At 37.1% G+C, this 14,971-nt stretch overlaps 2 protein-coding genes across 2 annotated transcripts in view; one reads left to right on the forward strand and one right to left on the reverse strand.

Moving 5' to 3' along the window:
- LOC6588856 (ABC transporter G family member 21) overlaps positions 1-3,655 on the reverse strand; it is a 30,952-nt gene extending 27,297 nt beyond the window's left edge. The window contains exon 1 of the mRNA XM_002015050.2: positions 2,783-3,655. Within this exon, the coding sequence (XP_002015086.2) occupies positions 2,783-3,201 (419 nt within the window). The 5' untranslated portion in view covers positions 3,202-3,655. The remainder of the gene's footprint in view (positions 1-2,782) is intronic.
- A 6,925-nt stretch (positions 3,656-10,580) lies between these two features.
- On the forward strand, positions 10,581-11,587 carry LOC6588855. Its single transcript, XM_002015049.2, has 2 exons — positions 10,581-10,596; positions 10,678-11,587. The coding sequence occupies exon 2, from the start codon at positions 10,716-10,718 to the stop codon at positions 11,415-11,417; it is 702 nt and encodes a 233-aa protein (XP_002015085.1). The 5' UTR covers positions 10,581-10,596; positions 10,678-10,715; the 3' UTR covers positions 11,418-11,587.
- The last annotated feature ends 3,384 nt before the right edge of the window (positions 11,588-14,971 follow it).

The raw sequence follows: 14,971 nt of genomic DNA on the forward strand, positions 1-14,971 counted from the left end.
GCTTTTCAAACGCCGCACTACGTGAATGGAATAATCAGTGGCTTGTGGCATTTACTACAAAGTTTCTCTGGTTTATTTATGAATCATTCATTGATGGACAAACACTGAATAAATCGAATACCAAAACCAAAAGCTCTCTTTTAAGCTGGGATTTATATGAATTAAAAACGATTTAGGCCCATTTAAAGTGCATTCAAGAGAACGGAATAACTGCAGTGTGCCGTGTGATTTTTGTGCTACAATTTCTGCAGAATTTAAAGTTTCAAATACAATAAATGTGTAGGGGAATTACAAGCACAACTTGGCCCTATAGTTTGCAGTGAAAAATGCTAAGAAAATTGATTTTATTTACGGAATAAATCTTCAATGAGTCTGATTTGTGTGTTTTTTCTTATGGAAAAATCTTCCACCAAACCAGAAAAACAACAAAATTCAGGAAATAAATTGAGAGATAATATTCATTTAAATATTTGTAGGATTTAAAAATATCTGTAGCTGAAATTGTTTTGAAACAGCATGTAGACTCAATAATGCAGGATACCAGCCGCCAGGCACACAGATTCAGATATTCACGTGTCTGTGTCCATGAATAATCCCCTTGCCACCATTAAGTGCAACAAGGCATGCCGTCGGGATGAGGCAAGAGAGGAGCAACAGCAGCAGCAGACGCAACAAAAATGCAACAGGCAGAGCCTATCCAAAAACCTGCTCCTTGCTCAGAACTGAGTTCTGTTTTTCGCTTTTTTTCCCCCTGTGGCATGCAAAATTTGTGTGTTTTCTTTTCTTGGATACCCTTTGCAAAAGAGAGCAATATGAGATACAATATACACACCTATTTAAATCAATTAACTGCACTTCATTTGCAATTTAATCTGTCGGAAAATGTATCCCGAATGCCGTTTCGGACCCTCGTAGAAACAGAGACCATGCCCTAGGATCATTTGGGAATTTCTGAGATGAAAACTAAAGCCAGATATCAAATGTGGCCATGAAAAGGAAATCTATCATTGGATCTACTATTTATGGGAATGGATTACATATTTTATTCCACTAAGAATTTTACACCTATGAAAACCAACCTTTGGCAAATTTTTCTTTCATTAAAAATTTCTCCTTTCAAATACAAAAAAAATAAAAAATAAAAGTTGATAAAATTATATACACTTTTTACTCAAATTTTGTTTACTTGATTATTTTGTGTAATTTTTTGTAGGGTAGAATATTATTTAATTTAAATTGTATATTAAAATAATATTTATTTCAGTATATTTTATTTAGTAATAATATTTATCCTTTTCTTCAAATATTTTTAATTTTTTATTGGGTTTAAGATTTTATATTTTTTAATGACACTAGGATGTTCCTGCCAACCCCCGGCTCACTCGCTTCGCTCAACGACCCCAAACTTTTTTACATAAAAAAGAAATAGCCTCCTATATATAGGGTATCTGCATATTCGACTTTTAAATGTATTTTCCTTGCATTTCTTCAAGTCTTTTTTGCATGCATTTTTTCTGTTATTCTGGCGTTTTTTTTCGATCTTTTGTTGTGTTTGACTTTGGTGTAAGTGTGTGTGCGTGTGTGTTCTTTATGTATCCGTGCAAAATGTAACCCAAATTTTAAGGTGAAATTGCATTTTTGGCCTGCATCATTTTTTGTGCTGCATCATAAGGTAGGTAGGGGATGCCATGCGATGCGATGCGATGCAAAGGATGCGAGCTCCAACGATTAAGCAGATGCTGCAGCTTGCAGGTTTTTTTCCCCCCCTCTCTCTCTCTCTGTCTGTCGCTCAGCCTGGAAAGCCGAATGATACCCTAGTTAATCTCCGGCCTGAAAGGCAGAGTTGGAGAACGGGTTTGTAGGCCGATGGGTAATCAATTAGGGCAGCAGCAGCATACGGGTACGTGGATGGGACAGGAGTTGCCGCTGCCATTTCCGTTGGGTGTCAACCGCAAATTAACCGATCAGCAGTTTTATGGAATAACTTTAAGGCCTACTAAACTTTAACTAAGTTTTAATTGAGCATCGCCCTTGGTCTTTGGGGCTTCAAGAAGTACCCGTATCTTCAAGCAAACAATTAGTAGAATATTTAATAACTTAACAGAAAAAAAGAGAAAAACAGAGTCTAAGAGGCCACTAAAGAATTAAAGGACCATATAAAGGGTAGGTTGAAAATTCTAAGTTCGAGGATGTGCTCCAAGCCTCCAACCTTTTTTTTTCTTGTGCAAAACTAATACAAAATTTAAATAATTTTCGACTAGCCGGCAATTGGGCACAGGCCTCGAATATCCCATAAGCGAACGGACACATTCAGCCGCCAAGAGTGGCCAATTATTGTGCCATAAAATCCCAAAAATATTTGGGATATTTTATTTGTCTATATTCTATTAGAATCTGTAAATGTTTTGCTTATAAAATCCTGCTCTAAATGAAATAAATTATTAACCAATTTGAAATCAATTAAAGCGACTTTTAGCTGGCGGTAAGCTGCTAATAATTACAATTGTAATTATTTCAACTAAGGATTACCACAGCTTAAGCAGCGCATTAAATGGCATTAAATGGCATTAAGAGAGCATTACATGAGCATTAAATGTAGTTTTATGCCATGAGAATACTTAAAGCTTCAATGGAGCGCCCATCCCTTTGATTGCCAACACTTTCCCCGCCACAAGAAATAATAATATACTGCATATATGGTCGTATATGGATGTGGTAGGCACTCATGGCGAGCATGTCTTGCAACTCGAAATTGGGTCACTGGTTGATTGTAAAAACTCACCTTTTGGCATCGACTAAAATGCTTTTGCCCATATTGGCCAGGCCATTGGATGACGTTAGATTATCCGTACTTGGTATTGTCGTTTGTGATGTGTGCGTAAATTCTGAGGATGTTGAGCTGGAAGATGATGTAGAAGCCGATGACGATGCCGACGAAGACGTTGTTTTTTCTGCTATATCTTTTGCTGTCGCTGTTGCTAGATCTGTTGCAACTTTGGATGTTGTGGATGTGGCGGCTGGTGGCGCTGCTGCTGTTGTTGGCTCTATTTCGATTTGGAGCCGACAATCGGCTACGATTTTGGCCAGATTCCGTCGACTGGCACTCACCAACGGTACCTGCTCCGTTGTCTCGTTGTCATTGTCCGATGATCCCATATCGACTGTCTCAACACTTTCCACAATCATCAAATTCATTGGCATTTTTTCGTAATTAGTGGCTGATGTTGCCGCCGCTGCTGCCGGTGGCGTTGGTGTGGCTGCTGTTGCTGCTGCTGTTGCGGCTTCACACTTTGCCTTCTTCTTGGCTTTCAATTCTTCGGGTTCCTTTGGAATTTTTGAAATTTTTCCCGTCTTGCGGATGGTCAGCGGTCGAGACAGTGTCAGTGGCAGTGCCAGAGGCAGGGGCAGGGGCAGGGATAGAGGAGCAACTGCAACTGTTTCCTGTTTATCTGCTGGTGTTGCTGCTGCCTCTGTTGCTGCTGTTGCGGCTTTTAATGACTCTTCTACAACTTGTTCAGCTGCTCCTGCTGCTGTTGCTGTTGCTGCTGCTGCTGCTGGCGATGCCGTCGAGTTTATTACCAACGAAGTTGCCGCAGTGGCTGCTGCTACTCCTGTTGTTGTTGTTGTACTTATAATTGCCGGCTGTTGTTGCTGGTGTTGCAGATGTTGCTGCTGCTGCTTTTGTTGCTGCTGCTGTTGCAGATTTTGTTGCTGTTCCTGCTGCTGCTGTGTTGCCACTGCTGCGGCTCCACCTTCTGGTATAATTGTTGCAAAAATTTGTTCGCCAAATATGAAAAGATCCTTGGAAATAATCATTATCACCTTTTTGTGAACGTTTTTTGGCTGCGTTTTTTTTTTTTGCTGCTTGCGGCTGCTGCCACACTTTATATATATACTATATATGTATATATGTATCTCTGGTTGAAATGTAAATCTGGTTTATATATACAACGTTTTGGGTGCCCTGAAACACGTTTCCTTTATTTCAATGCATTAAACATATTTTGTTGGCTGTTTTTCTCTTTTTTTGTTTTGTTGGGGATTTCTTTAAAATTTCATAATTCCTCCCGTCATTGTCTGGTTTTCGTTTTTTCCCTTTTTTTTACTTTTATTTTTTGTGGAATTTATGGCAGGCTGCAATGAAAAATAAAGGATGAGGATATAATTAATACGGTTTCGTGTTGGTGGGTTTTTAAAGAGATAAATGAAAGTTTAAAACAAGCAAAAAATGTTTATATTAAAACTCTGTTTGTATCAGCAAATAGTTTGCTTATTTACTATTATTGTAATTTTTTATTAAAATTCCCATTCAAATATTTTGATTTTTGAATGCACAAATTTAAAAGTATTTTTGTTTTTTGTATTTATTAACTTGACTGCTTTTAGTTAGTATTTAAGGTATGTATATTTCTATTTTCCTTGAATATATTTTTGTATTTTCTCAGCTCAGAATTTACGAGTTTTTTACAAAATTTTACAGCTAGAATTTTCAATTTTCACTCGTAAAATAATTTTAATTATCAATTTGATGTAAAATATAGTTTTAAACCCCATTTTCAATTAATTGTTTGATTTGATTTAAATTCTTGACTAAATATAAGTCCTTTGGAAATAATAAAAATTTATGAATTAGCACTGAACACAAAATTTAAGTTGTGTAATATTTTTGGAACTATTTGTTATTAAGAATTGTCAATTGAAATGAATATTAAAGGTATATATTTTATTTTAACATATAGATATATACATGTGTACGAGTATGAGGAAGTTTTTGAGGATTTCCCGAATACAGATTTCATTTGCAAAAAGTAAGAATAAAATTTCAAATAAATGTACTCTTAAAAAATTTGTATGGTTTGCGGTTTCATTTTTTTCTAAGATCAAAGAAAACTTTGATTGGGACGAAATATATTTCAAAAAGTCACTTTTGCTAAAAAATATTTGAAGAAATGTATACTTTTGTTTTACAAGAACAAATATTTTGAAATACACTTTTTTTAGCCCTTCTATTTTAGCATACAAATTGCAGTTCTTTAAATCCAGAAAGTATATTTCACTAAAACTTGTAATAGGAGAATAATCCCATGTAAAATGACTCTTCTACATTTATTGTTCAATATTTCGCGATTTCAATTGCGTTTAGAAAAACTTTGAAAACTCAGACACTGGGAAACTGTTTTATTTGGCGGCGCGCCGTCTGGGCGTCTGAGCGTCGATTCCGCTTCCCCTTTTCGCTTTTCGCTTTTTTTGTTTGCAATATTTCAACTTCAAATTGTTTTATGCACTTGAAGCGAAACAGAGAGAGGGAGGAGAGCACAGAGCCCAGGGCGCAGAGTGCCGGAGAGATAGAAAGAGAGAGCAGAAAACATGAAGATGCATCTTGTTGCTTCTCGCACATATGTATTTTTTGTAATTTTATATGACTTTTGTTTCGTTTTGTTGTATTCTTTGGCGATTTGTCAATTAGCCCGCGCGAAACAAAGCGCCAGAGCAAAACGTCAGTTTGATCGGTTGTTTTTGTATGTGTTGTAGATATTTGTGTATACAAAATAAATATAAAACAAGAAGAACGCACCCCAGAAACAACGAACGATGGAGAACGTATGATTAAAATATTTTTTGATGATATTAAAAATTGTCAGCACATTATTTCACACACTTTTTGTACGATTCATGTAAACATTTTCACACGGCATTTGAGTTTTTCCTTTTATTGATAATTATATACATATATTTTTTTTAAAGGAACACTTGGCGCGGGGAAGAGCACGCAGAGGCCGGCCGAAGAGAAATTTTTGTAAAAATATTGTTGCTTTTGGCTGGAACGAAGAGAGGAGACGCACGCACGCGACGAACGAACAAACGAACGAACGGGGGAGAAGGAACGGAACGGAACGAAGGAAGAATAGCGACGTACGACAGAAAACAAAACGCAGAACAACAAAATTGTGCTTTTTTCAGGCAACAACGCGAATTCGGCGCGCTTTCAGCATTGAAAAAAACATCCAACGGCGGCGCCCGATTTCGATCTGATCGCAGGGACCGTTAAACGCTCGCCAGTTGCTGCCGCTGCTGCTGTGACTGACGGTTGCTGTTGCTGCTCTGCTGCCGGCGTCGACGCTGAAGAGCGAAGCGAAGCTCCCATGAATGACATTCATTCTCTCGCACGCGCGCTCTCTCTTCATTGTCGGGCTGCTTTGCACGTGCGTGTGGCGCTTACTCTCACTCAAGGTGTATTGGGAAAAGGGTGCGACACTCGCAGAGAAAGCTCTCAGGAAAGTTAGATGTTTCATATCACAGCACTGTAAAAGCCACTGTCTCCACTGACATAAAAATTCAGCAAAATAAAGATTTTAAAGTTTAGGGCAATCAGAGCCCTCACGCAGAGGTTGAGAGAGTGGACTACAACCAGTGCCTCACCCTGTATAAATACACCTTGCTCTCACTCCAGACACCGATCTCTCTATTTTTCTCTCTCTCTCTCTCTATCAGCATTACATTCCAGTTGAGAGAATTTCTTTTACATTGTATTACAAGCGCTGTTAATGCCAATGTAATCGCTTTACAGTCGCACACCCCGATAATGCTCTTGATAAAACATTGTCAAAGTCAATAAAAGTTGTTGCTTTTGTTGCTGCTGTTGTTCGGCGATAGATTGATCGGCGAATTCGACTTGGTGATAGAAATTAAAGGTCTTGATTGGAAACCCAGAAGTCATACAACACGTTTTTGGGCAGAGCTCGACAGCTTTTCAAAAGATGTTTTGATGTTTAGCTCGAGGTTGTCACTAAGGTATGTTTAGTTGGTTTTGGTTTTTGGAAGTCAACTGATCTTGATTGTATGGATAAAGGTTTTGCGTACAATGATCCCCACATTTTCATTGGGATGTGACTTAGTAAGTTAAATGATAACAGAAACTAAAATCGGCTGGTGCGAGCCAATATGTACGTGTCATTAAATCATAATCTCTGTTAACCACATGTAATATGCATGTATTTATGAATGCAATATCTACCCTGTAATGTATATTTACATTTGTAATACCCATCACGTAATGTATGTAGAATTGCAATTGCGAAAAATGTATGAGACTCCAAAAAGATAAAAGATGACCCAACGAAACTGATTTTAAAGAGAATCACTTTAAGAATCACTTAACATACACATATGAATGTTATCTATTCTCCAGCCTCTTGAACTATCAAAAACTTGTACACATAGCAGATCTCATAGCTTAGTATTTTCCTCTGGCTCAAGAGGACAATCATTAATCTTCATTTTCATTTCTGCAATTGAGTTTCCTCATCAACATTCGCACTTAAGCCCGTGTAATTTAGCTTTCTCTCAAAATACTCCTTCACGCTATTAAACTCAATACTCGTGCACTTATCAAAACTACAAAAGTTGTAAGTCAAAAATTCCTCCCAATTCTGTTTCCCATAAATTTCTAATTCGTCGTAAAATTGCCATGATATAAGTGCTTATTGAATATACGCATACGGACATACATACATATGTAGTCCCCAAGTGCCTCTCCCTCTCTCTCTCTTTTTGGCAAATTAGCATTAAAATGTTATCAGTCATTAAACTCGCACTGAGAGAATGTGGCAGCCGCTGCGTATACGCAATTTGAATGCGTGAAATATATAGAATCATGTCCGTATATATGTATATGGCTGAGCTTATGCCGGGAATGAGAGTGTGGACAATAAACTGGGTCGTTGACCAAATCAAATGGAAAATACCAACCAACTGCATATTAGGCCTAAATAATGATGATTTTTCACTTTCTTCCTGTCTGCCCCCCACCGCACGCACGCACACCTACATATGTATGAACTTACCTCTAGCCTCCTGGCCGCAATATTAAGTTTTTTATTGGGTTGCCATAAACCCAAAAAATAAAAAAAATACCGGGAATAAAAAGTCACCGAACGAACAGCCGCCGTCGCGATTCTTTTCCCGTTCTGGTTGTTGTTGCAGTCTACGCTCTTTTTTTGTGCGTCTCTATAAAAAATGTTGTTCAGCAATTTGTTCCTTTTTTTTTGCTGGTTTTTTTAAAGTTTTTTTGTTGCTTTTTATTTATACGCACAATGTGCAAAATGTGCGAGAAAGGCGGCGCGGCGCGGGCAGATAGTCACACCGATACGCACATTCACGCACATTCATGCACACGCACTTGCTCTTAACCTTGAAAAACACAACTGGCAAACTGGCAACTGTTGTTGCCTTTTGATACCCTCTTTAAAGGTATTCGTCACTTGGGTAGATCTGAGCAGTCCAGTTCAGACCAGAAATGGACTTGTGATCTTCAGCATGGGAAACGATTGCCATGCAAAAAGTGATCCCTGAATCTTTAAGATAAAAAGATATCTACGAAGCTTAAACGCTATACAGAACCTTCTTATTTATAGACAAAGAATCGCATGGCTACGAGAACGATGGTTGTAGAATTCGTCCTTGTAGATAAACTTGTTTGTTTCTTACGATCATCAGAACCCAAAAGGAAATTGCTATCATTCCCTGTCATAGTATTGATCTATCGTTTAAAAAGTTTAAGATTTAGAGAACTTACAAAATGTTCGAATATCAGTATCAGGTCACTCCATAATATAAGGTATAGAGTGTGGAGAATATAGAGTCTATATTTGTATTTAATAAAAATTAAATAACTCGATCAATCAGCTAGGGTATCAAATGCTACGACCCTCGGTCTGCTTGTCTCTTGTTTTTTTGGTTTTCGCTCTGGTTAAGGTGTTTACTGTACTGAGAATCTCTGTTTTGTTGTTGCGGCGGCAGCGGCCGCTGATAAGATTCGTATTTTCTTCCCTTCTTTCTTTTTTGCTTAATTTTTTATTTTTTGGGAGAGTGCGTGCGTGCGTGCCCTCCTCGTTTTATATGTATGGGAGAGTATGTGGGCCTAACAAATATTGAATTTCTAGAAGAAATTTATTAAGCGAATGGCGAATTTGGGTTTTTATTTCGTTTCTTTGTTGCATATTAAAATTTCGACTCATTTAGTTTTGAATTCTTTTACAAATTGCTATAATTTTAATCAATTTTACTTAAATTTCAATAAACAAAATACAATCCGAGAGAATCTGGAGAATCTTTAAATCTGGAGTCAATTATTCGATTAAACGTTTCTCCTTTTCAACATTATTACTATACTTCACTTTCTCTATTTCTTGGATCCAAAATCCCTTTAACAGATTCACACTTACAGGTGTTAAAAAAAACGCAATAAAATTTTATATATCCTATAAGTAGATTACTTTTAAAGCGGATATATGTAAAAATATAACACATTACCCTTTATGTACTTCTAGAGGTCCGCCATTTCTTTATAATTTCTCTATCAAAATATTTGTAATTTTTACAATCGTACCATTCTCCATTCCTTTTTCAGGCGCTATTGAACTTATTCACTTATTCTTTATTTCACAAAATTTTTCCTGATTCGTGTGAGGTTTAATGAACTTGAACTGTTATCAGTCAGGTTGGCATTTGTGATACGGAGTATGCCCCAGAGAGCTGTGTAATGCAACAAAAGAAAGCGGAGCGTCAAAGCGCCACACAAAGTCGACCAAACAATAACTCTGTGAAGTTAGTCATCCATCGTCACATGGATATCTTATAGGGCTTTTGACCTGTAATATGGGCCATTAAACCATTTTTGAATTGAGGTTCAAAGTATTTTCCAAAATCCGCCTTTATTTGTTGTGTTTTTCTTTACAAATTTGCTCGGTCTTTCAGTACAATTTGAAGGTGTTTAAATTGCAAAAAATGTACTTCCGTTCATATTTTCATATGGATTGCGAATAGGCTTTTGAAATTGCTTACCCAACAAACGTGGAGAGTTTTGGTGGTTTTTGAAATAACAAGCCATTCGACCTTTTATACAATATCAGCTAACATATCTTTAAAGGAAATTTTACTTAAATTAAGAATATATCTTCAAAAATATGGTCTTTACTCAGTCTGTGATATAACTTTTTTTCCCCCTATGAACTATATTTATTTTAAAAACTGATTATTTTGGACGAAGATGTTAATAATTTCTACATAACATTTTACATTTCCAAAGTATTTGACGTACATGTATAATGCATGTACATTACATTCAAGTGGCGCACCGCCAAATTTCATCGGTGACAGCATAAACTACCAAATTGATGTAGAAGTCATGTAAAATCATGTAGAATTTTCCATTTCATGACGGTTATTCTCGATGAAGGAGCAGAAGTAATAAAAAAAGGGAGTCCCCATCTATTAAGGTACGATAAGCACCATTTGCTCCCTAATTTTCCTATCTTACAGATCAAGGAGCTGTCATAAAGGATTTAAATTTGTCACAGAAGCGACTCAAGAACCAGAATAACAAGCTTTTCGGCATAATTAGGTGTGTTGATTGGGTCTTTACATTAATTCTTACACATTTCGGTATTAAATCGATTCCCATTACGAAGAGATTAACTTTAACAATTGGCACAGGACCCAAAGTGAAAATCTTTGATATACCAATCTGCCTTCCACATGAAGTAGGCCGATGTGGTCAATGTGTAATATTGTCACACATAGTCACTGCCAAATTTAGTACGTACAACACTCTTATATATCTGTGTCTATTTTTTGAAAACATATTTTATTCTCGTATTAATAACTATACATTTTCAGAAAGCATTTCAAGTTTCTTGACGCTTTGGTTCGCTAGCATGGCTGACTTTCCAGGGACACCGATCATATCCATCTACGACCTGGTGCGAGAACGCAAGATCTTCCTTGCTTGTAAAGGCGATCAACAGAAGAGCCAACCAGAGAGCGAACCGATCGCTGAGACTATCCGAGACAAATCCAAGGCGATCAGCAAAAGTATCAGTGAACATCTGAGCTGTTCGTCCGATGGGGACTTGCTACCGCCGAAGCCATCCAATATTTTGGCATCGCATCTGACCAAAAAGCGGACGGGCGTAATCATGCAGCATCAGCAGTCCACCACCAAGAAGGAAGTGCTCGATAATAAGCTGCCCCAAAAGATAGCGCCGAGGATTCGCAGTGGGACGACCAACTCGAGAGCCTCTTCAGTTGTGGAAAATAACTTAAATGCCTGCACGTCAAAGTCATTGACTAGCACGCGCTACAAGAAGAAGAACAAGATGATTCAGCCCTCAAGAGACTCGACAACAAAGGCCAACCTGAGCGACCACTCTCCAGATCAACGAATGCCCATGTCGCCTCGGAAGGCTGGCGGCGGAAACCAACCACGCATCAAGACTACTGCACCACTAAAGCTAAACCTCTCAAAGGCTTCTCAGACCAAGTTGCGCCCGAAGGGCCTCAAGTCGAAAGTTTGCCTCATCAACCCAACCAAGACTCCAACGACTCCTGTCAATGGTGTCCCCCGTTGGCGCCTCTGAGAGCATTTTGTGATATATTCACATAAATTACAGTCGTTTCAAAAGTTCCGGTCTCACATGGCATTTCACAGGAGTACCATGTGAAATCGTTTTCAAATTCATCGTTTCTTTCAAATTTATAAAAGTTAATTGACAGACAAGCAAATAAAATCCATAACAATTAATTTGAAGCCATAAATAAATAAAAATATTATGTCTTCATTTAAGAGTACAAATCAATCTCGTAGATTGTGAGAGCTGGAAAAACTGAAATTGCCTTGTAGGTCTTCATAAATCTTTCGGTATAGAAAAAAACCTATACCATTCAGACTTAATCCAATATAGAGCTCCTATTCATTCCTTATGATATTTTCTTTTAAACTACATAATTCATATTCATATTCGTATTAAAGCGTACAACTTAATATACCTTACATAGATCAAGAAAGAACTAACAAGACCCATCGGTTAGACATTATCTCTATGATTTCACAGATTTGTCTTTTAGCTATAGCATCGAAAGCTATACAGATATGGGGCTCCTTCAGTCTTCTTCTACTCATATTTTTCCAAGTTCACACCTTCTTGAAAACATTAAAATTATTTCTTCAATAAAATCTACGATCAGCAATGTTGGGTGGATGGAAATGGAATTATTCGACCCACTTTTCATCGATCGGAAATATAGAAAACATTTTCTGTTTTTTTTTTTTGTTTTTTTCATTTATTTGTTTTTATAATAAATTAGAATTTTCATTACTGCAGCTTAACATTCGGGTTCGTTTCATTCTTCTCATTTAACTTTAAGACTAAGACTTGTGACACAATTTTTAAGCCAAATTCGCGAAGGCTCACATGAAGGTTGACAAGAATTTATGTTTTTTTTTTGTGGGGGTTCTCCTGTTTCTCTTGCCTATTTTCAGTTTCGTTTTTTTGATTTTGTGTTGGACATTAACCAACAAATATGATGAAATTTTCATAGCTTAGACCTAAATGTACTATTTGCTTAAATAATTCTGTTTAAACATTTAGCATTCGCAAATCGCACAAGTTGTTGCCGTTTGCCTTTTTGCATTTTGTTTTTCCCTTATTTTCGTTCTGTTCTGCTTTGTTCTGTTAAAATGCAACCACTACAAACTAACAATACTTGGCTATATATATATATATATCGAAATATATATATATTTATACATATATATAGTGTATATATAGAGCATGCCATTGTCTCGGGGTCTCATCGCGCTTAGCATTGTAGATTGAGTTTGTTTGAAGTGTCGGTTCTGTATCGGGTTCGACTGTAAACGGGCGCCAAAAAGGGGGGGTGTTTGGGGAGTTATACAAAAAGAACGAAAGAATTGCTCACAATTGTTTCGATTGGTTGTTACAAAAATATTGTACAAAGTAAACATTTTGTATAATCGTTTTTATCAAATTTCCCCCTAGCCAAAGACCTGGCAATCGTTATATATATTATTATTTTTGTTACTGTTTTGCGCTTGCTCGACATCTTAATGAATTTTCTAAAACAAAAATTCAGGGCACGCCCTCTTGCTTGTGGTTTTTCTTTCCTTTTTTTCTTTTTTTTTTTGGTATGTTCTGAGATATGAAATACTTGAGGAATTTGTAGATACATTTGTCTAAAGCAAAGCCAAACGAACAGGTGCCAAACGTAAATGCAGTTAATAAAAAACGATAAACAATTGCTCTAATCCTAACTAAAATGCAGCTACTTATACCTTAAATTACACATTTTCTTCTTCACTTAGAGACTAGGACATAAATATGTAGAAATGCCGAATTTTGCGGGGAGGATTTTCATATATGTTTCATGTGTATGGGTATGGGTTTCGTGGGTGAATGTGTGGGGGGATTTGTGACTAAATTTTAGTTGAATTTTAAATTCAATTTCAGATTTTTGTTTTTTTTTTGGTGGCTTTGCTTTGGGCCCAAGACTGTGCTGTGGGTCTTTTGCTTGCTTGTGTCGAAGACAATTGGATTGGATTAATTTTAGATGCACCACAAATTTAGCATAGCTTTGCTTTGATATTTTTTTGCAGCTAGCGTACAATGACCTCAGCCAAAGTTTTTTCAGTCTGAAAAACAAAAACGTTTGGGTGAGCAGGTTAAAAGAATAGAAGAAAAATGCATGGAGAACCTAAATCTCATTCCATGCGGAAATAATCAAATTACAGGATTAGTGAACACAAAAGGGTTAGTCGTGGTTAGTAGCAGAAGTAAAAGGAGTGAATTCCCAGTGGGTTTAACAGAGGAGAACATTTAAGAAATAAACCAAAATTTACTTACAAAAATTAACGAATTTTAAGTAGGAGTTTGTCTCAGAATTTTGATACATTTTTCATCTTTCTGAACTTTTGAATTTTGGTGAATTTTGTTTGATTTGATTTGGACAGCACAAAATGGGGGTTTGATTATGCATTACATTTCATTCGCGTCTCAGTCGAACATTTAACATATTGTGTTCGCCTTGGGTTTCTTTTTGGGTCTATGGAATACAAAAACCTAGAGCTAAAGAGTCGTCTACTCTGGTTGCAATTTAGGTGGAAGATTCATTGGGTTTATGTTGCCGATGTTTCCACATCAGTCTGCACCAGAGTAAACGCTTCTTGAACAGAGAAAAGGAGAACATGCAACAATATTGTTTAAGTTTTTACGTCTTTCTAACTAAGAGATCAGTTACAAATGCCCGCTAGTACAGTGCGTTTCACTACGTTAAGGCAAACAATTTTCAATTAGATTTCACTCGGAATTTTCGAGCAGGTGGAGATTTCGTACGCAAAAAAGTTGTCTGTTTTATATATACGACTAATATAGTAGTAAAGGATGATATAATCTATTTAAATATGGATATCTAAGCCAAAGTGACTGTTTTCGAATACATCATTTGAATCTATCTTCGAACTGTGTCAATTTCTGATCAGAATGGAAGCTATGAGGATATTATTGAATTGAATAAGGCTAGCTAAAGAAAATGAACTGTTTCCAGCTGTTCTTCTGCTGCCTCTACTCGCCATTAAACTTCGGCGTGCCCTACTCGTTGCGACAGATTTCGGCATCACCTACTCGGTGCAAAAGCTTTCGGCGAAAGCATCACATCCGCTTTCGGCTTCTGGTGAACAATGCTTTCTTTGCTCGCCGACAGTTTTTGGCATCGTCCTTTCGCCTGGAGCTTCCTCTAACAATATTTCGCCCTTAGTCTACGGGATCGCCTGCACGGTTCGCCAGGTTTCGGATTCAAGTTCGTGTCTGCAGCATTCGGCAACAAAATCTTTCCCGAAAGCTTGACCACTGAAGCAGGGAATTATAGTCCACATTTGTAATCCCTAGTCTCTGAGCGGTATGCTATTTCCATGCGTTTTAGGAGAACATTTATGTGATAAGGAAACTATAAGGAACGATAGCTGGAGCCAATAAATATAACAAAAATTCCTAGAAGAACTCTGAGCAAACACTGTTTTCTGGGTTTATCTACTCCCAAAACTGCCTTATCGCTTTGAAACGCACTGCATGTATACATGTATTGGTGTGTGTGTGTGTGTTTTGTGTGTGAGTGTTTG

This window comes from Drosophila persimilis, unplaced genomic scaffold, assembly GCF_003286085.1.
Source record: "Drosophila persimilis strain 14011-0111.01,24,50 unplaced genomic scaffold, DperRS2 tig00000191-arrow-pilon, whole genome shotgun sequence".
Lineage (NCBI taxonomy): Eukaryota > Metazoa > Arthropoda > Insecta > Diptera > Drosophilidae > Drosophila > Drosophila persimilis.